This window comes from Salmo salar, chromosome ssa16 (assembly GCF_905237065.1).
Source record: "Salmo salar chromosome ssa16, Ssal_v3.1, whole genome shotgun sequence".
NCBI lineage: Eukaryota > Metazoa > Chordata > Actinopteri > Salmoniformes > Salmonidae > Salmo > Salmo salar.
This window is the reverse complement of record NC_059457.1, coordinates 17,630,703-17,655,459: the sequence shown is the minus strand read 5'-3', so window position 1 is coordinate 17,655,459 and position 24,757 is coordinate 17,630,703. Positions and strand designations below refer to the sequence as shown.

Here is a 24,757-nt window from a genome sequence, read left to right as displayed (position 1 = left end):
TCATGCCAGGTAGTCCTGAGGCATGGTCCTAGGGCTCAGGTCCTCTGAGAGAGAGAAAGAAAGAAAGAGAGAAAGAGTGAATTAGAGAGAGCATACTTAAATTCACACAGGACACCGGATAAGACAGGAGAAATACTCCAGATATAAAGAGACTGACCCTAGCCCCCCGACACATAAACTACTGCAGCATAAATACTGGAGGCTGAGACAGGAGGGGTCAGGAGACACTGTGGCCCCATCCAATGATACCCCCGGACAGGGCCAAACAGGCAGGATATAACCCCACCCACTTTGCCAAAGCACATATCATGTCTGTAAATATAAGATTACTGTTCACCACCAGTCACCTAGCTATTTTCCAGTTAAAAGTCTATATGCAGACTACCACAGAAGTTCACTGGAGCATTAAACTGTGTGTTAATTAGGACATGTAACTTGCCATCTTGACTGACTGACTGACTCAACCCAATGCAGCAGTAAATCAGTGCCTCCATTGCAGACTTTCAAGTGTCTTCTGTCTTGGTCAATAAAATGACGCTCAAAGATACGCAGACAACTGATTAACTCTCAAGATACTTGTTTACTCATAGAGATTATGATGAGGCTCAAAATCAACTGCAGACTTTGAATTGTAATGTCCCCAGACTGCATGAATCATAGACTTATATTAAATATCATATGAATACATGAATATAATTACATTTGACATTTTAGTCACTTAGCAGACACTCTTATAAAGAGTGACTTACATTTAGTGCATTCATCTTAAAATGGCTAGGTGAGACAACCACATATCACAGTCGGGTCGTTTTATGTCATTTCAGCAAGCCATGACACCAACCATTTCAGATTGTTCTGAAATCTTTTCTGTAGTTAGAAACAGATACGATAAGAATTCCGGAAACATTATTTTGTTGATACATTATAGGATCCTTGAAAAATATAATTAATTGCACTTAAAAGTGTCATTTTAATGAATAGGATTCATATAATGTTCAATAATTATAGTACCTAACATCCAATTTTGACCAAACTTTTTTCTAACAATGAGTAAGACAGGCAAAGTCCACCCAAATGACATATTGGTTTTCTTACCCTGTACGCAGACTATGGACCAGGTGTGACTTTCTTACCCTGTACGCAGACTATGGACCAGGTATGATAGCAGCAACCCATGCTTTGGTTTTGTTTACCTGGCTTTTTTGCATTTGTGTCACAAATCCAATGTAATTCAAAGGTACCTATATTAGAATTCAGCGCTTCATATCCAAATCATATACAAGTAACATCTGTCACGTCCTGACCAGTATAATGGGTTATTTGTTATTGTAGTTTGGTCAGGACGTGGCAGGGGGTGTTTGTTTAGAGTGTTTCGGGGTTTGTTGGGCTATGTTCATATTTATTAAGAGGGGTGTTTGTTTAGTGTTTCGGGGTTTGTTGGGTTATGTTCTTGTTAGTCTATTTCTATGTTAGTTCTAGTATGTCTATTTCTATGTGGTGTTTGTTGGGTTGATCTTCAATTGGAAGCAGCTGCTCCTAGTTGCTTCTAATTGAAGGTCCTATTTAAGAGGGGTGTTTTTCTATGGGATTTTGTGGGTAGTTGTTCCTTGTTAAGCTGTGTGCCTGACAGGACTGGTTTTCGGTGTGCTTTTTGTTCGTGTGTTTTGTCTCTTCAATAAAAGAGAAAATGAGCATACACATTCCCACTGCATTTTGGTCCAATCCCTGTGACAACATCATTGAGTTACACAATACATTTTTAGATACTTTAGGGTGATTTGGACATGAAGCTTGAAAATGCTAATATCAATACCATTGACTTGCTTTGGGTTTGTGGCACAAATGATGAAAAGTTAACATTTGAAACAGTGGACAGATAAACAAAACCAAAGCATGGGTTGCTGTCATACCATGTCCAGAGACTGCTTACAGGGTGAGCGTCATCCGCATAGCAATGATAGGAGAGATTATGTGAGGATATGACGGAGCTGAGTGACTTGGTGTATAGAGAAAAGAGGAGAGGGCCTAGAACGGAGCCCTTGGGGACACCAGTAGTGAGAGCATGTGGTGCAGACACAGATTCTCTCCACGTCACCTGGTAGGAGCGACCTGCCAGGTAGGATGCAATCCAGGGCTGCATGCAATCCAGCCCTGAGAGGGTAGAGAGGAGGATCTGGTGGTTCATGCCGTCGGATGAGAACAGAGGAGAGAGCCTGCTTGAGACAGAGGCGAGCAGTCTCAGTTGGGTTAGCTTCAAGACTCTTCTCTCTACACACCAACTCACTCAGCTCTGTCATATCCTAACATGGTCTCTCCTATCATTGCTATGTGGATGACACTCAACTACTTTTCTCCTTCCCCCCTTCTGACACCCAGGTGGCAACACACATCTCTGTGTGCCTGGCAGACATCTCAGCTTGGATGTTGGCCCACCACCTCAAGCTGCTCTTCGTCCCAGGGAAGGCCTGCCTGTTCTATCACAGTTGACAACTCCACGGTGTCCCCTCCCAGAGTGCAAAGAACCTTAGAGTGACCCTTGACAACATCCTCGTTCTCTGCAAACATCAAAGCGGTCACTTGCCTGCAGGTTCATACTCTACAACATCCGTAGAGTGTCTTGTTTTGCACGCTTTGTACAAAATAATAAAATGCAGTACTACAGGATATTTCTTAACGTAGCTCTTTATTAGCTAACTATAACTTCCATGTTCACTTATCTCCAACCATGATCAACTGACCATGACCTAACCCTCTGGGTGGTCTTAACCAATCATAGCACAGTATGATACGGCAGTAAAATGCATCCAATTATAATTCAGTATGTTTACACATGTGAATATTACATCCCCCTTCTAAAACAAAATAAAAATGTTTTACATATTCTAAGCATTTCTTTTGAATACATGCTCTGCAGTTTGAACTCAATGTAAGTAACCATTTATATTGCATACTACACCAACTAAATCAACATAGATTCTGAAACAATGATCCAACATACTGTTACTTTTCGAACAAAGGATTCTCAGCAACTCAGCTTTCACTGTAGAAATGTCATCTTAAAATTTCAAACAAATACAATACCAAAGCATTTCAAGTGAACTTTCAATAACACGTTTACAGTCTGGAACTCTTTTAGGGCAGCGATCCGCCTACACCCTTTGACAATTCACAGGTCTAGGACAGCTCTGGGCTTGACCTCTCTTCCTGACCTTGTGCGATATGATGCTGAGCATGCTTCTGTGTCAGTCATCAGTTCTTGTGGTGTTGCAGGTAAGCATGGTGTATGTTGTGCTGTGTGTTTGTTTATTCCATCACGTTCTCTTTCAGGGGAACAGTTCATCTCATCAGTGTGTTGTTCTTTTGTGTTCAGTAGGAGACGACGATTGCAGCGGTACACCGCTCCTTCTGCGCTGCGGATGTGATATGAACGTTCAGTGTCAGCTGGCTGGATGACGACTGCTGGCTTCCAGAGGCCATGCTCCTGGATTCTAACTGACTCTCCGTCGATCAGTGGTGGCAGTGGTCTAGCTGACCTGTTGTAGTATCGCTTTTGTTGTTGTTGTTTCTGTGCACGTTTTTCATGCATTTCCTTGTAGCTGACGACCTCAGGTTGCAGCTGCTGGTTGGTGCTGGGAAGGATTGAGCGAAGTCTGTGGCTCATCGAAAGCTGGGCTGGTGATTTGAAGTTGTCAACTGGAGTGTTGCGGTATTCAAGGAGACTGAGGTAGGGGTCTCTCTTGTCTGCTTTTGCTTTGTCCATGAGTGATTTAGCAATCTGCACAGATTTTTCAGCAAGGCCATTATTTTGAGGGAAATGTGGGCTTGTGGTGACGTGTGAACTCCCATGCTTTTGTGAAGGATTCAAACTCATTTGATTTGTAACAGGGCCCATTGTCAGATATTAAAGTCTCTACAATGCCATGCCTGGCGAAGGCTGCTTTCAGCTTGTGTATCACAGCTGCAGATGTGGTTCTGTGAAGCTTGTCGAGTTCGAAGTATCTGCTGTAGTAGTCCACTGTTACGATGTAGTCCTCGTTGTTCCAGGTGATCAGATCGATTCTTTGGTGGCTCCATTTCTTTTATGGCTGAGATCTTCTGTGGATCTGGCTTGATTCCATTCGCTGTGAGAAGATGTCCGAAGTAGCTGACCTCTTTAGCGCCGACTGTGCTCTTCTCGGGGTTGAGCCGGACTCCTCTCTCGCAGGACCTTTGCAGCATCGCGCGGAGGTTTCGGTCGTGCTCCTCTTTGATTCAACCATAGACAAGGATGTCGTCCACAATTGCCACAACTCCGTCGAGGCCTTCGTACACTTCGTCGATCTTTCGCTGAAACTCGTCTTGGGCTGAGATAATCCCAAAAAGCAGGCGACGGAACCTGTAGCGTCCAAACGGTGTGTTGAATGTTGTGAGCTTAGATGACTCTTCTGTGAGCTTGATAGCCCAGTAGCCTGATCTAGCGTCCATGACACTGAAGTAGTGTGCTTCCGCTAGCTTGTGTGTGATGCCATTTAGTGTCGGTAAAGGGTAATGGGGGCATTTGATAGCCTTGTTCAAGTATCTTGGGTCGAGACATACTCGGTTTCTCCACCACCACTAACGCGTTTACCCAGTTAGTCGGTTCTGTAACCTTGGTGACTATGTCAGATTGCTCCATGCTCTCCAACTCTTTCTTCAGATGGGCATGGAGAGCAAGGGGAATCTTTCTCGGTGGGTAGATCACGGTGGTTGCGTCTGGGTCAAGGTGAATGGTACATTCTCCTGGGAATAATTATATTCCTGTAAAAACATCAGCAAACTCCTCCAGTACATTTTCTGTCTCTACTGGTGCTGTCACTGATAAAACTAGCTTGATGAGGTCCATGTCTAAACATGCTTTAAAACCTCTTGAGGATACCCTAGGATAGGGGGCGCCACAGCGCATTTTGAAAAAAAATCGTTCCCATTTTCAACGGCCTACTAATCAAACTCAGAAGCTAGGGCATGCATATACTTATTATATATGGATAGAAAATACCCTAAAGTTTCTAAAACTGTTTGAATGGTGTCTGTGAGTATAACAGAACTCAAATGGCAGTCAAAACCCCGAGACCGATTGAAACAGGAAGTGGAATTCAGAATTGTGGACTCGACTTCTCATCTTTCCCTATAAATCACACCGTTAACCATGGTTCAGTGAGCACTTCCTATTGCTTCCACTAGATGTCGCCAGTCTTTTCACAGTGGTTTGAGCCTTATACAGTCGAAACTCAGTGAATGAGAGTCATTGGAAATTGGTCACAGGGGATGGGCCATCACCATTATGACGCCCGGCGGCCATGTCTACCCCCACCTTTGGAAACGGTTTTAAAGGCAATGAAATCATCCCCCTCGAATCTTATTGGCTCTCTTGGTGTTACAGGCCCTGAAGATTAATGTTTTACAACGTTTGACATGTTTGAACGAACCTACAGGCGGGAGAATCTCATTTTATCCGGAACTTCAGCCCTGCGCTTGGAGAGAGCCCTAGGACGCGCTACCAACAGCAGGCTAATGGAACGTGAAGTATGGACTTTTTCGACCGAAAATACATCTGTTGTGGACCTGGTATGCTTTCTGATGAAGACAACTAAAGGTAGGCGATTATTGACAATATTATACAAGATGAGATGTGACATGCGATTGGTCCAAGATGGCGCCGAGCTCTGTATATTAGCTAATTTTCTGAGTATTGCATCTCCTTTTATCGCAAAGTGTGATTAGCCAGTAAAGTTAATTTAAAATCTGGTATGACAGGTGTTCTCAAGAGATATTCATCTATAAATGTTAGATTGACAATATAAATTTAAAAATCGTTATCGGATAGTAATTTAGGGAATTGTAGCATTGTTTACCGGGACGCATTTGAGGGGAAATTATTTAGTCAACGTCAGACGCCGATGTAAAATGCTGTTTTTATATATAAATATGACCTTTATTGAACAAAAGAATGCATGCATTGTATAACATGATGTCCTAGGTGTGTCATCTGATGAAGTTTGTAAAAGGTTAGTGCTGCATTTAGCTGTTTTTTGGTTATATGTGATGCAAGTGGTTGGTCGGAAAATGGCTCTGTTGCTGCTTTTTACGATGGACTCATCTAACATAATCTAATGATTTGCTTTTCCTGTAAAACTTTTTTGAAATCGGACGACGTGGGTCGATTCAGGAGAGGTGTATCTATAAAAAAAAATATATATATATATATATATATTTTTTTTAAATTATGATTTTTTTTAATGCTAATTGGCGATATGATTTTTCGCTGGATTTTGATCCCGCTGACGGGATGAGACGCTGAAGAGGTTTTAAGACCTAGCACTGCAGGTGCTCTAGTGTCAACAACGTAAAAGTCCAACATCATGTCACTTTCCTTGTATTTGCATTTGAAAGTGCATGTGCCTTTTACTGGGAGCTGTTCACCACCATAACCAGTCAGTCTGCCATGGTGCTCGCACTCAGATGTCAAGCTGTGGTACTTATTCAGAGGAATAATGTTTACTTGTGCACCAGTGTCTAGTTTGAACTTTAGCTCTGTGCCTTGTGTTCCTATCTCAATGTCAACAAAGGCTTGCTCTGTCTCTGATAATTGAGTTTTCTGTATCACTGAATCAATAAACAGTTTATCAGTGTTTGACTCTCTGATTGACATTTCATCTTCACTCACTGAGTGTACTGTCTTTCCGGTAAACTCTGCACACTTTTGCAAAGTGATTCCATTTTCCACATTTAGTACACAGTTTGCCTTTAGCTGGGCAATTTCCTTGTTCGCCATGCACTTGGTATCCACAATATCCACATGTTTTGGGGCGTTTTGAGTCAGTCTGTGTCGCTCTGTTTTGGAGTTATGTCTCTCTCCGTTCTAAAACGCGCTCTCTCTCTTTGATCCTGACCGCGTGCACTGCTTGTTCACGTGATGCGCTCGTGCTGCGGCGCGAAATGGTTTTCATCTGAGCCTGTGCTAGCTCGTGAGAGCTGGCTATGTCGATAGCTTTGTCCAGCGTTAGCACAGACCCAACGTTTCTCTCTCACTTGCAGTGAGTGTATTCCAAATACAATACGGTCCCTGACCATCTCATCCTTGTTTGCATATGTAACCGATGTGAAATGGCTAGTTAGTTAGCGGTGGTGCGCGCTAATAGCGTTTCAATCAGTGACGTCACTCGCTCTGAGACCTGAAGTGGTTGTTCCACTTGCGTTGCAAGGACCGCGGCTTTTGTGGCGCGATGGGTAACGATGCTTCGTGGGTGTCAGTTGTTGATGTGTGCAAGGGTCCCTGGTTCGAGCCCGGGTTGGGGCGAAGATAGGGACGGAACCTACACTGTTACACATAATCACAGTCTTTCACAAGCAGACGCAGCTCAGTCACAAACTGTTCAAAAGACTCGCTAGCTCCCTGTACTTTCGCATGGAATTTGTACCTAGCGAAAATCGTATTGGTCTTCGGCACAACATATGCTTCAAAACGATCGTAGTATGTTTTCAGTACTTTTGTTTCAACCTCGGTAAGTGTCCATGTGTTATAAATATCTCTCCCTTTTTCACCGATCCAGAGGAGCAGGTAGCTGCACTTTTCCTCTTCTCCTCTTTCCTTCAGAGGACCCGTGAACATCAGCTCCACATGCTGTTTGTACTTACGCCATGCATCGGGTAGGTTTGTAGACTCCCCAGTCCATTCGAGGTGATGGAACTCCAGCAAAATCCATCTTTTAAGACCTTTTACACTGACTTGTTTTGCACACTTTGTACAAAATAATAAAATGCAGTACTACAGGATATTTCTTAACGTAGCTCTTTATTAGCTAGCTACAACTTGCATGTTCACTTATCTCCAACCATGATCAACTGACCATGACCTAACCATCTGGGTGGTCTTAACCAATCATAGCACAGTATGATATGGCGGTAAAATGCATCCAATTATAATTCTGTATGTTTACACATATGAATATTACATAGAGTACGATCTTTCTTCACACACAAAGCGGCGCAAATCCTAATCCAGGAATTTGTCATCTCCCGTCTGGACTACTGCAACTCTCTGTTGGGTGGGTTTTCCGTTTGTGCCATCAAACCCCTGCAATTTATCCAGAACGCTGCCGCCCGCCTGGTGTTGAATCGTCCCAAAGTCTCCCATGGTAACGAGAGAGTTGGTCATAGACAGCACACTCAATTGTTTTGGAAAGAAAAGAAAGAAGGGATGCTGGTCCATAGTTTTTTTTTTACGTCAGAGGGGTCGGGTGTTGGTTTCTTGACTCTGACTATCTTAAAGTCAGATGGGACGCAAGCCAGTGGTCAGGGATGAGGTAATGTGGGAAGTGAGGAATTGGAGAAATTCTCCAGATAGTCTGGAAGAGGGGATGGGGTCAATTGGGCAGGTTTTTAACCCAAACATCTAAATGTTTTTAATATATATTACAAATAATGTTGTTAATATGTGTGTGTATATTCTGTATTAAAGAACCATGTAGCCTACCCTACCTGAATGTCACCATATGGTACCTACTCAAGTAGGCTACCCAACCACTTTCAGGAACTCCACTCCTTTAGGTGAGTAGGCCCTGTTCTACAGTGTATTGCAGCTTTAAAATGGTCCACAATGCCTTGCGGTGTCCCAGTTCCGATGCAATGTATTTACAAGCAAGAGTAATGAAATAGGCAGAGGGCGATTTTCCGCAGCGTATTGGTCCGACCCCAAGGGCTAACGCAGAGACGGCGCAGCGAAAAACTTTCAGCCATGGATATTTCAATGCACCTAATTTTCTTTTGATGCAGTTCTCTTTGCTGTGGACCGTATCACTTTGTCGCAGTTCATATAAGTGATTTATAGGCTTGCACCGAGAAAATGTCACATTTGCAGATTCCATTACTCAACAGCATCTATTTTTCCTAAACTTCAGTCCGGCTACAGAATATTGGGGGGACTTCTGTTTTTTTCGGCACCTAGCCTACAACACGAAGGTAAGGTTACGTTTATAGTTTCCCTCCTAATGTTAAGATGTTAACGTTACACAGTATCTTAACTAACCCTTTACAACAGTATCCCAGGTGTAGTAATCGGTAATAACAGGCGGCCGGGATAATGGAAACATTATTATCAGGCGGTGTAGTGGAATAGTTGTGCCCGTTACAATATCGCGGGTTCTTTCTCGCGGTGAATACTATCACACTTTTAAAACAAGAGCGGAACATTTCAGAGCCATTTGCCACACTTGTTTACAATGTGGCCCATATCTTTTACATCAACACATGCATTGGATCTCTACCTGAGAATAGCCCATAGCCGATGGGTTTATGACATGTTTATAAACATTTAATAATGGTTGATAATGGCTACATTGTGATGTCTGTAAAACATTACACCGTTCCCACTTTTCAACACAGCATTTCCTCTGTGTATAGCCTATTTCCCACTCATAATTAAGCTAAACACTATTTAATATACCTGTAGGGCTATTGTTTATGCGAACTCAGTTTATATTTCCAGTTACCCACTCTACCATTAGAGACTGAAACTACCTGTAGAGTAGTTCACTCCAATATTTTTTGGCATAATGATGTATTAGAGCAGTAGTAGAATGCAAATGGCTTCTTTCTTGCTTTCAGCATCTGTGTATTGACACTTTTTTCATACAATCAGCTATTACACACATGTTGAAGCAAACAGTGTTGGCCAGCAGATACTCTTCTATATCAGTATCTGAGTCTTGTTTGTTTTGAGCTGCCTACTGCACAGCACTGTCATTTTGTTGATAATATTAAAGAAACATAGGCCTTCTCTGTCAAACTTTTCTTAGAACCTGTTTAATTTTCCTTCAAAGCTGTACTAGCTTAATCCCACAGCTGTGGTAAACGTGTTCAATTACTGCACTAATGACTGATGGGACTGCCAGAACATGGACTAAACTAAACCCATGTCCTCATCATGTCCAAACCAACCCTCCAAACCCTTGGCCAGAGTAGAAGCCAGGAGATCGGGTCTGTTGCCCCAATCAGTGTTGCTCCTAAGGCCCTGCTCCTAGCATCAGGCTGGCACTTCAAAGCTGGCCTGCTTATAGAGCGATCATGGCAGGGGAACAAAGGCTGTATTATTGCTGCTGGCTAAACGTGCCGTCCAGATGTTCGAGATCCTGCCAGTGTTGACCTCCCGACTAGGGGAGGCGGGGGCCACTCTGGAGTCTAATATAACATCCAGCCAGCCTGATGTTAGGGAGGGAGAGGAGTGTGGGGCTCCAGAAGCTCCTAATGGAAAGCTTTACAGGAGCTGGGGCTATAACTGTGGCTGTGGCATGACTGGGGCTGGTTTTAATCCCTGGTGAGGGACAGACGTCTCAAACGCCATCTCCCTAGAGATTTTTGGATTGAGGGGATGGAGGGGGTTAGCCCAAATTCTGAGCAAGGGTGTGCTCGAGGTGAGCCTATGTTTTTCAGGTGGCCTAATATAAGTACAGGATATTTTCTGGCCAAACTTTACCAGCGGAATAATTTATGTAATTTCCTTGTAGTTACCTTAACTAAACTTTTTGTATTTTCTTAACTGTCTAGACATATTTATTTTATGCTCATTTCAAAGTTGCACAATTTGCATATGTCTACAAACATGTTTACAATGTCTACAAATGTTTTCCACTTACAAGGCAATGTGAAGTGTTTCACACACAGACACCCCATCCACACAAGCAGAACTCAGTTTGGTTTTAAATAGTGGCTTTAATCTGTCACTCATTTGTAATAAACTTTATTGAAGACTGTAGGTTTTGTCATTGTAGTCAGGCAAATGTAATTTAGGACCTGGTCTGATCTGAGGAGATGCTGCTGCTAGCTCCTGTGGAGGAGGGAGGAGGCTTTTAGTGATTAGATTTCAGAGAACCACCACAAGACTCTTGTCTGACATTCCTTCCTCTTTCTTGTTTTGGTATTTAGTTGGGAGTGGGGCTTCTGTTTGTAAAAAAAAAGTGTAGCCTAATGCTTGTTTTATGTCATTCAATAGTACTTACCCTAGATTTAGCCTATTTAGCTTAGTTTTTAATGATAGAATGTAATACAGTCCTTACGGTGTATTCTTTGTAATTCCTTCCTTCCAATATAAAAATAGTCAGCCCACAAAATCACCAACAAAAAAGCCTGCCACTGTATAGACTGTATAACTTATGTAGTCCTTTAACTGTGAGTAGAATCTAAGGTGTATTCATGTTAAACGCAGCCCTGAGATCAGAGGGCTGTGCACAGAACCACAGAGTTCCTTATCTCCACGTCACGGCCCATTGCATTCTCATCGGCCAGGAATCCACACTCTCGATGTTATTAGTTTCCTGGATGCCTGGCACTGACGTGAAGAGGTAGTGGAATTCCTTCCTATAGAAAAGATATCTGCACACACTTTAATACCTCTGCATTCCAGGATGCCTGGCACTGACGTGGAGATGTAGTGGAATTCCTTCCTATAGAAAAGATATCTGCACACACTTTAATACCTTTGCATTCCAGGATGCCTGGCACTGACATGGAGATGTAGTGGAATTCCTTCCTATAGAAAAGATATCTGCACACACTTTAATACCTCTGTGTATTTATTGTGCTGATGTTTTTGATCAGAGACCTTTTTCAAGAACTCCTCCCTATAGCCACCCAATGCTCCTCTATGCACAACTTCCTCAACCACTGGGGTCCCACAACCCAGTCTTATATACCAGGCTGTTTGACATTATGGTATATAAGGCCTGAGGCCCTAGTATGACCAACTACCCAGGTCTGCTACGTGTGTGAGACATGAGAGTGTGAGGCCAGGGCAGCACTTGATGGCGAACTGGGGGGATTTAAATACATTGTTTTTTAGCCTACTCCAAGACACACACACGCACACACACACACACACACACACACACACACACACACACACACACACACACACACACACACACACACACACACACATACACACACACACACACACACACACACACACACACACACACACACACACACACACAAACAAGAGTCCCCACCACCACCACAATAAAACAGTGTCTGGCTGTGGCTGGGCAACAGGGATCCATTTCACAAGAGATCTAGTCTGGTACCAATTATGCTAGAGTGTATAAATGGTTAGTAATTACAACGTAGCCCCGCAACAGGAAGTGCATTTTGAATTAAAGTTCGATGTTGGAAATAGTTTGTAAGCACCAGAACCCCCTATCGCACAACCCTGGAAAAAAAAAAAAACTAATTATGGATTGTGGGGGTTGGGCTGTTTTACTTTTTGTAATCAGGATAGAGTTGAAGTAAATGTTTCTTTTGTTTTTGTTTTTTATATATCACTAGCTCTGGTGTTAGGTCACTGCTCTGCTCTCAGACATTCAATGGCCTTCAACCTCTCTCCTTTGCCAAGACTTGATTAAATTGTTTCCCCCATAGTGAACAATGGCCTGTAAAGTACAAGGGGAACACAGGGGTTAATAAGGTCTAATCGCAGAGAAAGCAGACGTGGACTGTTTTCCTGCTAGAAGATCTTTTGTCCTCAAAACAGTTCAGTGGTTCCCCAAGGGGTTTCTCCTAACTCCCAGAGTCAAGTTGTGCCTGATTCTTTGTTTTAGCCCCATGATGAATACCCATTTTGTTTCTCCTCAAACGGCCATTTGTTCTTCATGGAAATGTATGATATTCATTCCAGTCCACTGCAGTACAGTTCAGCAGGAATACATCATAGTTTGTAGGCCTAAATAAATATGATCATCTTATCCGTGACGTGTAAGGGCATTGTCTTACGTCAAGTGGCGTCACTCCTACTTGCTGCTTGTCCCTCAACTGACAGGGAATCAGTGCAAACGGAATTAGAGACAATGATGTAAGGGGATGTCCTTATCCTTCCTATCTATGGTCACGAAACCTCACCCCAGCACAGCCATATTTCCCATGGCTCAGAACTGTACATGATCACTCTATATAGGATATTATCTCTGTGGCAGTGACCTGTTGTAGGGGTTGGGAACCTGGGCCAGTTCCTGGCCTGGTAGAGAGATAGCAGTGCCTGGCCGTGTCCCTGTGTGTGAGAGGACCCAGAGGGACATATGGTGGCTTGTTTACACTAGCATCAGTCAGTGGAAGTCCTAACCCTCGTGCCAACTCTCTGGGCTCCTGTAGCCCCGGATCTTTGGGCTGGCAACAGCGGGAACAGCCATGGCAGCAGCCTGGGTCTCAGCGGACACACCGCCCACAGTACCTTGTACACGCACACCTCACTGGGCAGATAGGAAGCCAGCCCAGGGACCACCAGCCTGAACTCTGAAGCCATGCCACATTGAGACAAATGACAAATGCATCTTGGGTCTAGTGCTGTGGCGGTCACAACATTTTGTCAGCTGGTGATTGTCAAGCAAATAACTGTCAGTCTCATGGTAATTGGCCAGTAATTAACACAAACCTGACAGACCGGCTGAGGCAGGGGAGCCTGGTGATCCGGTGAAGGCATGAAAGCCCGATGAGCCGGCGGAGGCAGGGGAGCCTGGCGATCCGGCTGAGGCATGAGAGCCTGACAAACCGGCGGAGGCAGGGGAGCCTGTAGCGGCTCCCAGACCTGACGTCATTCCCACCGGGGGAAAAAAACACTCCCTGATGCTTCTCTTAGGTGAGGCGTCATTCTGTAACAATATGCGCTGAGAGTCGGGAAGCAAGTTCAAGGAGTGAAAGTTTTAATAAAATAAATGGAACATAATACAAAACAAGAAACACTAACAGCACACAGACATGAAACAGAAAGCTAAACAATGACGCCTGGGGAAGGAACAAAAGGGAGTGACATATAGGGAAGGTAATCAGGGAAGTGATGGAGTCCAGGTGAGTCTGAAGACGCGCACATGCACGTAATGATGGTGACAGGTGTGTGCCATAACGAGCAGCCTGGTGACCTAGAGGACGGAGAGGGAGCACACGTGACAATCTGGCTATGCCAAATGGCTGTGGGCTACACTAGTTCATTTAGCAGACAAGATTCGCTTAGAATTCTGTGGCATTATTTTATATTATTTTATAGTATGAAGAATACTATTGAACAAAGCTGAATAAAATAGAAAGGATATTTTCTCCAAACGATTTGAGGGAGTGCGCACATGCGGCTATTCTGTGTTAAGCGGTTAACAAAGAAATATGTACTCATAAATGCTTAATTTAGAGTTATTAATGTAACTTTAGTTCTACAAACGTTGGGCTATATGTTTTGATTGTTAATACATTGTAAGGCTGCATGATACAACTTTAATGATGATTTGAAAAAAGTCGCTTGAAAGGCATGAGCTCTGTTTTATTTTTTGCGCAGGCTGTACACACTTCATCAGTCTCTTATTCACAATTTGACAAGCACTTGATAATGCCTCGAATTTCATAGCGGCATCCCCTTTGTGTGGCCATAATACACCCTAAAAAAATCCATGCCTTTTGGGCCTGTGCCCTTCTCCCGGAGTGCTGCGTTGTGCCCTTCTCCCTGAGTGCTGCGCGCTCCAAAGGACATCTCACTCACATGGCTCTCCATCACGTGATCGGGTGTTTCTCACAGGCTACAAGTGAAGACAGACACATCGGGGACGCAACTGCGCTCGTCCTTATCCCATTCCGAGGTGCATATTGAAGATATTGGAAGAGCTGTCCACATTTACTTTTCATCAGCCAACAAGATGAGTAGGCCTAGCTAACAGCAAAAGCACTAGCCTATGTCAATCTACTATCCCCCATAGTACAAAAGTTGACCTATTATATTCTGTGTGAGAAATAAATATTCCAAACATACTCTGGGACAGTTGTGGGATGCAATAGATCCCAAATTATTACAACCACTAGCATCCCAATGTGGCTGACACAACATTTAGCTTTAAATGTTGATAAACTATTAGGCTATTTCTTCACATTATAAGCGCAGCAATGCGTACATTGCCGTAGGCTATAAGCACGAATGTTCCATTAGCGGGAAAACACCATTATCAAAAGTGACCACAAATGCAATTATGCATGTTATGCTTTTATTATAAAGGTGCATTTTTTATGGTGAAGATTATCTTCCCCAAACTTGAAACTCACGCTCTGATTATATATGCCAGTTAGGCTCTACACCCCTTGTAAAGCGGATTAATGTGCTTAATTTTAAGAAGTTATTTGGCCACTTTAGTTGTGATACAAACCTTATCAAAACATATAGGCCAATGGGCTAGGCTACATGAGGTGTGCGACTATGATTTAAAAAAGTCGCAAAAAAAAGGCATTGTTTCTTGCCTTATGCTGGGCATCATTCACAAGTCATAATATATAATTCACAAGTGATGGGCTAATATTGTCACCCATCAGACTATTCTTGATTTAATCTTGTCTTTACATATACTAAATAATATATGTGTCAAATTTGTTTTGATTTAGAATGGACCATTATCATGCACCTGTCACGAAACAGGGGCGGCGGGAAAAAATACATGTCCTCTATGAACTTAAATAGCAAATGGAGGACGCTTTTCCTGTGGTTCATTTCCATGCCAGCCAGGTAGGCTATACTCCTGTTGTAAAGATAAACAATGTGCTTAATATTAAGAAAGATGAGAAATATAGTAGGCCTAGCCTATAGACAGCTGATGGGCACCTCCTCTTTTTAATAGAGGCCATCACCCTGTTTTCTTGCGCAATTGCATAGCCTATAGAAATGTTGCGCAACATGAGCTCATGGGCTCTCATGAAGTGCTTGATTAGATTTTCCATTACATTTGCATTGATGTCAGAGTGATAAGAGGGACAACAGAGTGCTGAGTACCAGGCAGTTAGCAAGTTTGGTAGGCTACTAATGACCATCAGCAGCATCAGAGCTTGGAGAAGCCTAATTACCGTGACTAAACGGTCCTGTGGAATTTGACTGCCTTCATGACTCGTGACCGCCGGTGTGGCGGTAATATGGTCATCGCAACAGCCTTACTTGGGTCATCTGCTTTTTGGTCTGTTTTGGTTTTACGTTACAGCAGTAAAGCATCTCTTTAGCTGTTCTTCGATCTAAAATGGAATCTGTTGGAATGTACTGTAAGCCATGTTCTCACGGAATGCTCTTTGGCTCAGGGTTGTGAGCAGCTCTACAGATCAGGCCATGGTCATCTCTGCAGGGCAAAGGGGCAGATCTTGAGATGGACCTGTGCCCTGTGCCACTGTGCTGGCTTGGCACCAACCACTATGTTATCCTGTATCATTGTCAGTTATACAGTACTGTACTGGATTTGCTGTTGTATTTTCTCTGTTGTGTTATATGATTACTATATGCTAAGCTTATATGGATAATCTTATATGGATCACCAGTTTTGCGGCCTTATGTCATATTGTATTACGTAGTACACGCCAATGTGTGTTACAACATGGTATTAAGACGCATTAGTCCCCTCACTGTGTAGACATAACCACTGGCTGTTTTCCTGGGGGGGTTGGAACAAAACTGTCAACCAGCTTTATACTTTATAGCCTGGACTTCTGGAGAGGTGAAAGGTTAGTTATATAACACACACACACACATTCTCATACACACACACTCTCATACACACTCTCTCTCTCTCACACACACACACACACACACACACACACACACACACACACACACACACACACACACACACACACACACACACACACCCTCAGTGTAACCCAACCTCCCCTGTGGACCTATCTGTCATGTAATGAACGGAAAACTCAAAAAAGTCCTAATACTACAAGCCTCTCATTCACTTCTCATTCACCATGGGGGGCTTATTGGAGCTGTCATTTGTGACTGAGACTTGTAAACAGGTGCTTTAAACAATGTACATTTATTTGTTGATTGCTAAAGGCATACAAATACGATTATTTCTTGATACATTTGAAACAAGGTCTAGAAGCGGTCTAGATTGTGAACGACTCTTGGCGGAATGTATTGCTTGACTGCCTTGAGGGTGATAAGCACAATATCATTCACAAACTGCAGCTCCCCAAGCAATTCGTTCTCAAGTTCGAGTTTGTTTTGTTTTGGTTCTACAGAGCGGTGTCCATCATAACATTGTGTAACTTCTTGCACCATGTGATCAATTATCAGTTCTTAACGTCCTTTTCTTCTCTATTTTCCTGCGCATATGACAGACAGTTGGTGGTTGGAGCACGTCTTTGGAGCCGCTAATCCGGGCGAGCGTGTATTAATCCTGCTGTAGAACTCATTGCAGCCAAGTCGTCAAATGAACGAATAAAATGAATGAATCACTCAGAAAAGCGAATCATGACTTTCAAGTCGGTAAAAATAGTAATTCAAAAAGAATGAATCATTTGTGAACTGTACATCATTAGCACACAGTTCCTCCATGCTGTTTTTTCTCTCAGCATACTGTCAATTCATGCACTCGGCGGCTGGGGAAGCATGGAGAGGCCAGAGACAGCCAGACTTGTAAATTGGGCTAAGTAACAGAAGTTGGGTTTTGGAGAAACGCCATCAGTGCGTGCTCTGCAAGCAATACAGAGGATGAAGGCGCAACAAGAGCGCGGTGATCGGATAGACGTGGTTATGGACAGTAAGGAAGAAGGAGAAGAGCTGAGTGTAGTGGAAAGGTATGTGTTGGGTAAGACGCGCGCCAAGTACAAACAATATTCTGCTGCCTCTGATGGTCAAAAATTTTACCTGACGAGTGTGAGGATGAATTACCTATGGTGGCTGGTGTTGTGAAGACCTCTGAGTCCAAACCTCACCCGATGGTCATGCAAAGGATAATTTGGGCCCAGTAGGAGTGACATTTTTGGAGAAAATGGATCCCTGCCTTTTGGCTGATCCATATGTAGTCTTAGGCTGGGTAGAAAATAAGTTGGGTACTATTACATTTTTGAAGGTAGCTCGAAGTGGATTTTATGGATTTCTTCCATTCAGAGGGAGCAGGCGCTTCGCGTCACATGACTAGGGACAAGACCTGTGACTTGCTTTGCTCTCCAGAGCAGGGCGCCTTTGAAAGGAGTGATTAGGTTATGTCAGTTATCCAGTGAGAGCGTCTGTACCAAACCCACTAAGGTGTTTCAGATGCCGAGCTTATGTTCATGTTGCATCAGTATTTAGGACGACGATTCTGAGATGTGAGAAGTGTACAGGAGGGCATGGGACAAAGGAATGTGTAGTATCGGTGGAAAAAACTGTGTGCCAATTGTGGGGGTGCCCATGTAGTTGGGGATCAGAAGTGTCCAGTTCGAGAGAGACAGGTTGAGGTTGCCAGGGTCAGAGTAGGACAGAAGGGGTCGTATGCTGAGGCAGTGAAGAGAGTAGAGGATGATGGGTCAAAGGTGAGTAGTAGGCCTAAGCCAATACAGAGTGACACGAATCTGTGCTTCAGTAAGGTTGGCTTTCTAGCATTCATTGCCATGGTTATCAACTGTACCACAGAAATGGAACGTAAATCACAGAAAATAGATGTTATGGTGGCAGCTGCAGAGAAGTACTTGGGTGTACGAGGTTTTACTGCAGAAGAGTTACAAGGTGTGTTGAATGAAAGAGTCCTGTCGTCCCAGGCCGTCGGCCTGGTGTAGGATCAGTTAGGGTCAAACTAGTGGAATGGGGTGGTGATTATATTTTTTATTAAATAGTGGTATATACTGTAGGTGTAGGATTAGTTGGTGGTGCAATTTTTTTCCTTTTCCCTGTTCCTTTTTTTTTATTTTGTATCACAAAATGTAACGTGATTGAACACACACTACCACACAGTAGGTGATGACATGCACAAACAAAATGTGTGAACACCATGATACCAAAGAAGAAGAAGAAGAATTAATTCACTCAGCATATTCTTCCAAAACAAGAATGATGCTGCTTTCCACATTGCCTCTAAATATGAATCCACATGTTTTCTCTATTATACTATTCATTTGTGTATCTTGCTCTCTGCAAAACGCAAGTTAGTCTAAGGAAGCTGGCATGTGCCTAAAATAATGCTAATCGATAATGCTAATGGTTAACTAGCTAGCTGGCTAGCATAATGCCATTTAGCTAAATGCTCTAGCTAGGGCAAAGCAAACATTAGCTCTAATACAGGTTGCTACCGGTGGTGGTATAGATCACCATGTTGTTTGTGCAACGGTGTGTTCTGAATTAGATAGACTATTCTAAAATCTTTGTCTAAATGCAACATTTATTCAAATGTGATTAGGTTCCCCTGGTAAACACTGACCAACACTTTGGTTCCTACACTGTCCTAACTCCTATCTGGCTTTTGCATTTGTTGTCGTGCCAACCAACACCAACCATAGAAAAGAGATATATTCTTCAGGAGATGTGCTTCAAAAGTAAGTAGGATTCATATAGGCCCAATGTACAGATGTAGAATCTTAATTTGATCACTATTTTATTGCTGAGAATTTTCCTCAAACCTGTAGTGTATTTGAGTTTGAAAAATACAAAATAAAATGTAATTTCCACTTTAACATTTCAGACCTGATTTGCCCTAACAAAAAATGTATCTATCCCTACAAAAATATGAATTATTATAATCCACAAAATGATTCACATTTTCTGTTGCTGTAGGATTAGTGTCTTGCTGTAGATCCTACATCTGTAGGCTATATCTTAATCAATTTAAAAATCTATTTTTATTGCGCTCCTGAATTTTATGTAGTACTTGTTAACTTTTCCAAGTTAGCAGCACCATTGTTACCAATTAAATTTTTTCATTTAGAGCCCTGGCCATGTATGTTCTGTATTCCAATGTCAATTCACTTTTCACATTCCCCTGGGGAAAAAAAGTTTAAAAAAATAGTGACAGAGTTATGTGTCAGTACAGAAAAATCTCCCAGAGTCCTCTTTGTGTGTGACTCGCAGCCCATTTCCCTCCATGCCTCTATCTGCACTCTGCTGCCATTTAAGGGCAATCTGGATGAAGGACAAAAGCACTTCCTAGCCAGCTGTAAATATGCCAGGAATAGAGAGATCATCAGCCAGGCAAGAGACAAAGGTGACACACACACACAGAGACACACACAGAGACACACATACAGAGAGTGTTTGTTTGACATCCCGCCTTTGCCTGGCCCTAAAAAGAGAGATTGTTCTCTCAAAGCCCATACCTAGTTCTAATAAGCTGAACTGGTTTTATCTTGCAGTGATGTTTAGTGTTCTGAACCCACTGTTTTTAGCAAGCACCATGTGAGAGGTGGAGTGTGTGTGTGTGCATGTATGTGTGTGCGTGCAATCGTGCGTGAGTGTGTGTGTGTGTGTGTGTGTGTGTGTGTGTGTGTGTGTGTGTGTGTGTGTGTGTGTGTGTGTGTGTGTGTGTGTGTGTGTGTGTGTGTGTGTATAAAGCACAGCAGCATGCCGAGGCTGGTCTAAATTACATTACACGAAGAGAACCCACTGGGGTGGGGGAGGTGTGAAGGGGGGTTAAGTGACCAGCAGGAGGATAGAGCAGTGCAGTGCAGTGTGAAGGTCAGCCCTCTAGGGGGCATCACAGCTCTGGACACTAGCCATACATCCACTCTCCATAGACTCTCCTTGAAGAGGACTGCAATGCAGATGGTTTTTCCTTTGAAATGTCCCTAATTTGATCTGATTTCGCAATTCCATATTGACTTTTTATCCTTGGTCCGTTGTGGAGAGAGGATGGAATATAGAATGTGTCAGACTGCATGGACCAAGGCCACAGGTCATGCTTTTTCCCACTCGCTTATCATTTGACACCAGGCTGAGTGTCTACTACAGTCACAAAAGCAGTCTTGTTCATTTTGTCTGGAATGAACTTGACTGGGAGATGAATGCGGTTCAAAATGAATGTCTTTACCACATACTTCATTGGATTACTACCGTGAAGCTACAGGTAACTGGCAAAATAAAGTAAACACATTTGAGTAAATTAAGGAATACAATGTATATTGAAATCAGGTGCTTCCACACAGGTGTGGTTCCAGAGTTAATTAAGCAATTAACATCCCATCATGCTTTGGGTTATTTATAAAAATGGCCAGTTGCCCATTATTTTGCCTACGATGGCTAGAAGAAGAGATCTGTGACTTTGAAACAGAGGTCTTAAAGGAGCATAGGTGGTTTAAAGTGTGTATGTTTTTGTGTCTCAGTCACCAGATCTCAACCCAATTGAATACTTATGAGAGATTCTGGAGCGGCACCCAAGACAGCGTTTTCAACCAGCCTTAACAAAACACCAAATTATAGAATTTATTGTGGAAGAATGGTGTCGCATCCCTCCAATAGAGTTCCAGACACTTCTAGAATCTGTGCCAAGGTGCATTAAAGCTGTTCAATAAGCTCGTGGTGGCCCAACACCCTATTAAGATGACTTTATGTTTTTTCCTTTATTTTGGCAGGTACCTGTATTTTGAAACTCATATAGTAAACAACACAGAGCATTATACAGAAAACAAACCAAAAATAGTTTCTTATCAAATGTTCCTCGTCAAATCAAGCCAGACACCCAAACATACAAAGTTACCACATCTGCAGCAAAATATGAGACCCTCGACGCCGAGACATCAAAAGAAAGTCCTTGTTCCCCTCCTTCTCCCTCTCTCCCTCCCTCCTCTGTTGCAGTCTCTCATCCTGCCCTCCCCTCTCCATTTCATATTTCACCCACTTTTCCTGCTCTCCCTCTCTCCATTTCACTGACGCCATCTTCCGGCTTTCTCCTCACCGTTGTTTCCTCCTTCATCTCTGTACAATAGCAGGAACTTGGCTCAGACCTTCAGTACTGGCAGGCTCTTTCTGTCCAACCCCCCTAAAGACATGTATCTATTCACAGAGCTGGGATGAAAACAACCATTTCATGTCCAGCTGGTCCTACTATGCCTGGCTGGACGGTTCTACCATTCCCCAACTATTTGAGCCGTCCTCCTTTTCCACAACAGCCGCTAAAAATAGTGGCACATATTTTCAGGCTGATATTGTTTTCAGGCCATGATGAATCTCCCATTGCTACTACCTGTCTCATCACAGACTACACTGACAACAACTTCTACATCTAGCGAAGAAATACAGTAGGTTTACACAATTTAAAAGATCCATCCCAGTGGGGTGAAAACTGGTTGAAATTGCATAATTTGGTCCAGTTTTGTGCAGTTCTGGGCAAAGAGTTAAACTACATTGTCCTCTTAAATGTGCTGCTTCCTGACCAGGTCCTTCCTGGTTTGCTCTGTGTTCTTCCTCCTCAGTGAGTTGGTGGCCAGAGGTGCTGCAGCTGGAGCCACCCTGCACTGCTGGAGCTTCCAGGAATGACGGGGCCAACCCATCGCAGCCGGCCCCCTCGCAGCACCTGACCTGAGTCACCTGACCTGACTCACCTGACCCATCATGGAGCTCAAGGTCTGGGTCGACGGGGTCCAGAGGGTTGTTTGTGGGGTCACAGAGGCAACCACCTGCCAGGAAGTGGTCATCGCTCTTGCTCAAGCCATAGGTGAGTGTCCTCTGAACTATGACTCTAAAGACATATTCCAGAGGATTGAAAACGACCGTGTTATTTTTTTAAACCTCCCATTTTGGACTTGACGTGTCATTGTACGGCTCATACATGCATAATAAATTATCTACAGTCCTCAGCCTGTGGAAAGGGGCACAGAATCTTTACATTCTAACCTGCCATTTAGTGCATCAGATCTACGTGCTCGTTCCTGTCATGTAGGGAATGCGTGCTCTGAAGCAAGTGGGATTAGTGGCTGCATGCACTTACTATTAGTTATTTTGATAACAGCGACAATACACTGAATAAATCGATCAAATTCATGCATCAGAAGTTAGAAAGCATCCAAAAGTAGAAGTTAGATCTTTTCGACCTCGGTAGGACTTGTATTTCTCTCTTTCAATACATTTCTGCAAACCAGAAAATGTTGTGCGCTAAAAATTTCATTTTAGCCACACAAATACATTGAGAAGATAATTGTCAACCTGATAAGCAGGTACGTGCACAGATAGAGAGAATGAGTGCCCTTTCAGATTGGTGGTGTTTTTTTATTATGACATTTCTATTTCACTTTTGATCTATTTTCTCTCTTGTTTAAATGAAATCCTCATCAAACTAGTTTTGAATCCCACTCCTCTTCCCCCACTCGAGGGCACACTGACGGCACTCATCCTGCAGGCGGAGGCTACCAGCCAGGGCTATAAATTAAGGGCGTCCCGGAACGATAAAGCATATGTCTGGGACGGTTTAAAACAGACTCTGGAGCAGTTCTGGGATGATAGATCCTAAATCACTGTACATCATTACATTTTTTTTAAAGCAATGAGGCTGATGCAACAGATCAGAAGGCTTATCTTAAAATATTGATAAACTATTATTTCTTCACATTATAAGAGCAGCAATGTGCACACGGCAGTAGGCTAACACAGAACCCAAACCGGCTGCGCGTGTGCGCCATCGTGCATAAATGTATTTTGTCCCCCCACACCAAACGCGATCACAACAGACTGTAAATTACATTAATTTGGGGACAGGTCGAAAAGCATTAAACATGTATGGCAATTTAGGTAGCTAGCTTGCACTTGCTAGCTAATTTGTCCTATTTAAATAGCTTGCTGTTGCTAGCTAATTTGTCCGGGGATATAAACATTGAGTTGTTATTTTACCTGAAATGCACAAGGTCCTCTACTCCGACAGTTAATCCACACATAAAACGGTCAACCGAATCGTTTCTAGTTATCTCTCCTCCACTAGCGGTTCTGGGGGGGGGCAGTGCCCCTGTGACAACAATTTTATTTTGGACCCCCTTGTGGCCCCCCTAAATGTGGAGTATGAAATAATGTTTACATAACTCATTTTTGCTATCGTTCTTTTTTTCCATCCGTTATTAGATAGTGGCAACGCGGAACACTAATTTAACCCACACATTTTCTAGAGGGGCGGCTTTAGGCGGAACACAACAGTATCGTACCACATGCAAAACGATATGACAACAATAACGTCTAATGTAACTGGCCACTCTAACAGCACAACAATAAGTATTTGACCCCTTCTCAATCAGAAAGATTTCTGGCTCCCAGGTGTCTTATACAGGTAACGAGCTGAGATTAGGAGCACACTCTTAAAGGGAGTGCTCCTAACCGCAGCTTGCTACCTGTATAAAAGACACCTGTCCACAGAAGCAATCAATCAATCAGATTCCAAACTCTCCACCATGGCCAAGACCAAAGAGCTCTCCAAGGATGTCAGGGACAAGATTGTAGACCTACACAAGGCTGGAATAGGCTACAAGACCATCGCCAAGCAGCTTGGTGAGAAGGTGACAACAGTTGGTGCGATTATTCGCAAATGGAAGAAACACAAAAGAACTGTCAATCTCCCTCGGCCTGGGGCTCCATGCAAGATCTCACCTCGTGGAGTTGCAATGATCATGAGAACGGTGAGGAATCAGCCCAGAACTACACGGGAGGATCTTGTCTATGATCTCAAGGCAGCTGGGACCATAGTCACCAAGAAAACAATTGGTAACAGACTACGCCGTGAAGGACTGAAATCATGCAGCGCCCGTAAGGTCCCCCTGCTCAAGAAAGCACATATACATGCCCGTCTGAAGTTTGCCAATGAACATCTGAATGATTCGGAGGACAACTGGGTGAAAGTGTTGGTCAGATGAGACCAAAATGGAGCTCTTTGACATCAACTCAACTCGCCGTGTTTGGAGGAGGAGGAATGCTGCCTATGACCCCAAGAACACCATCCCCACGTCAAACATGGAGGTGGAAACATTATGCTTTGGGGGTGTTTTTCTGTTAAGGGGACAGGACAACTTCACCGCA

General features: G+C 43.3%; 1 protein-coding gene across 3 annotated transcripts in view; it reads left to right on the top strand.

Annotated features, from left to right (window-relative positions):
- The first annotated feature begins 8,630 nt into the window (after positions 1-8,630).
- LOC106573311 (ras association domain-containing protein 8) overlaps positions 8,631-24,757 on the top strand; it is a 31,257-nt gene continuing 15,130 nt past the window's right edge. Inside the window, exons 1-2 of one of the 3 annotated variants that reach the window (XM_014148258.2) lie at positions 8,631-8,976; positions 22,177-22,418. In XM_014148258.2, coding sequence (XP_014003733.1) covers positions 22,316-22,418 — 103 coding nt within the window. In that variant the 5' untranslated portion in view covers positions 8,631-8,976; positions 22,177-22,315. Of the gene's footprint in view, positions 8,977-22,140; positions 22,419-24,757 lie in introns of all 3 variants that reach the window. The other 2 variants (XM_014148257.2, XM_014148256.2) reach the window with 2 other exon arrangements.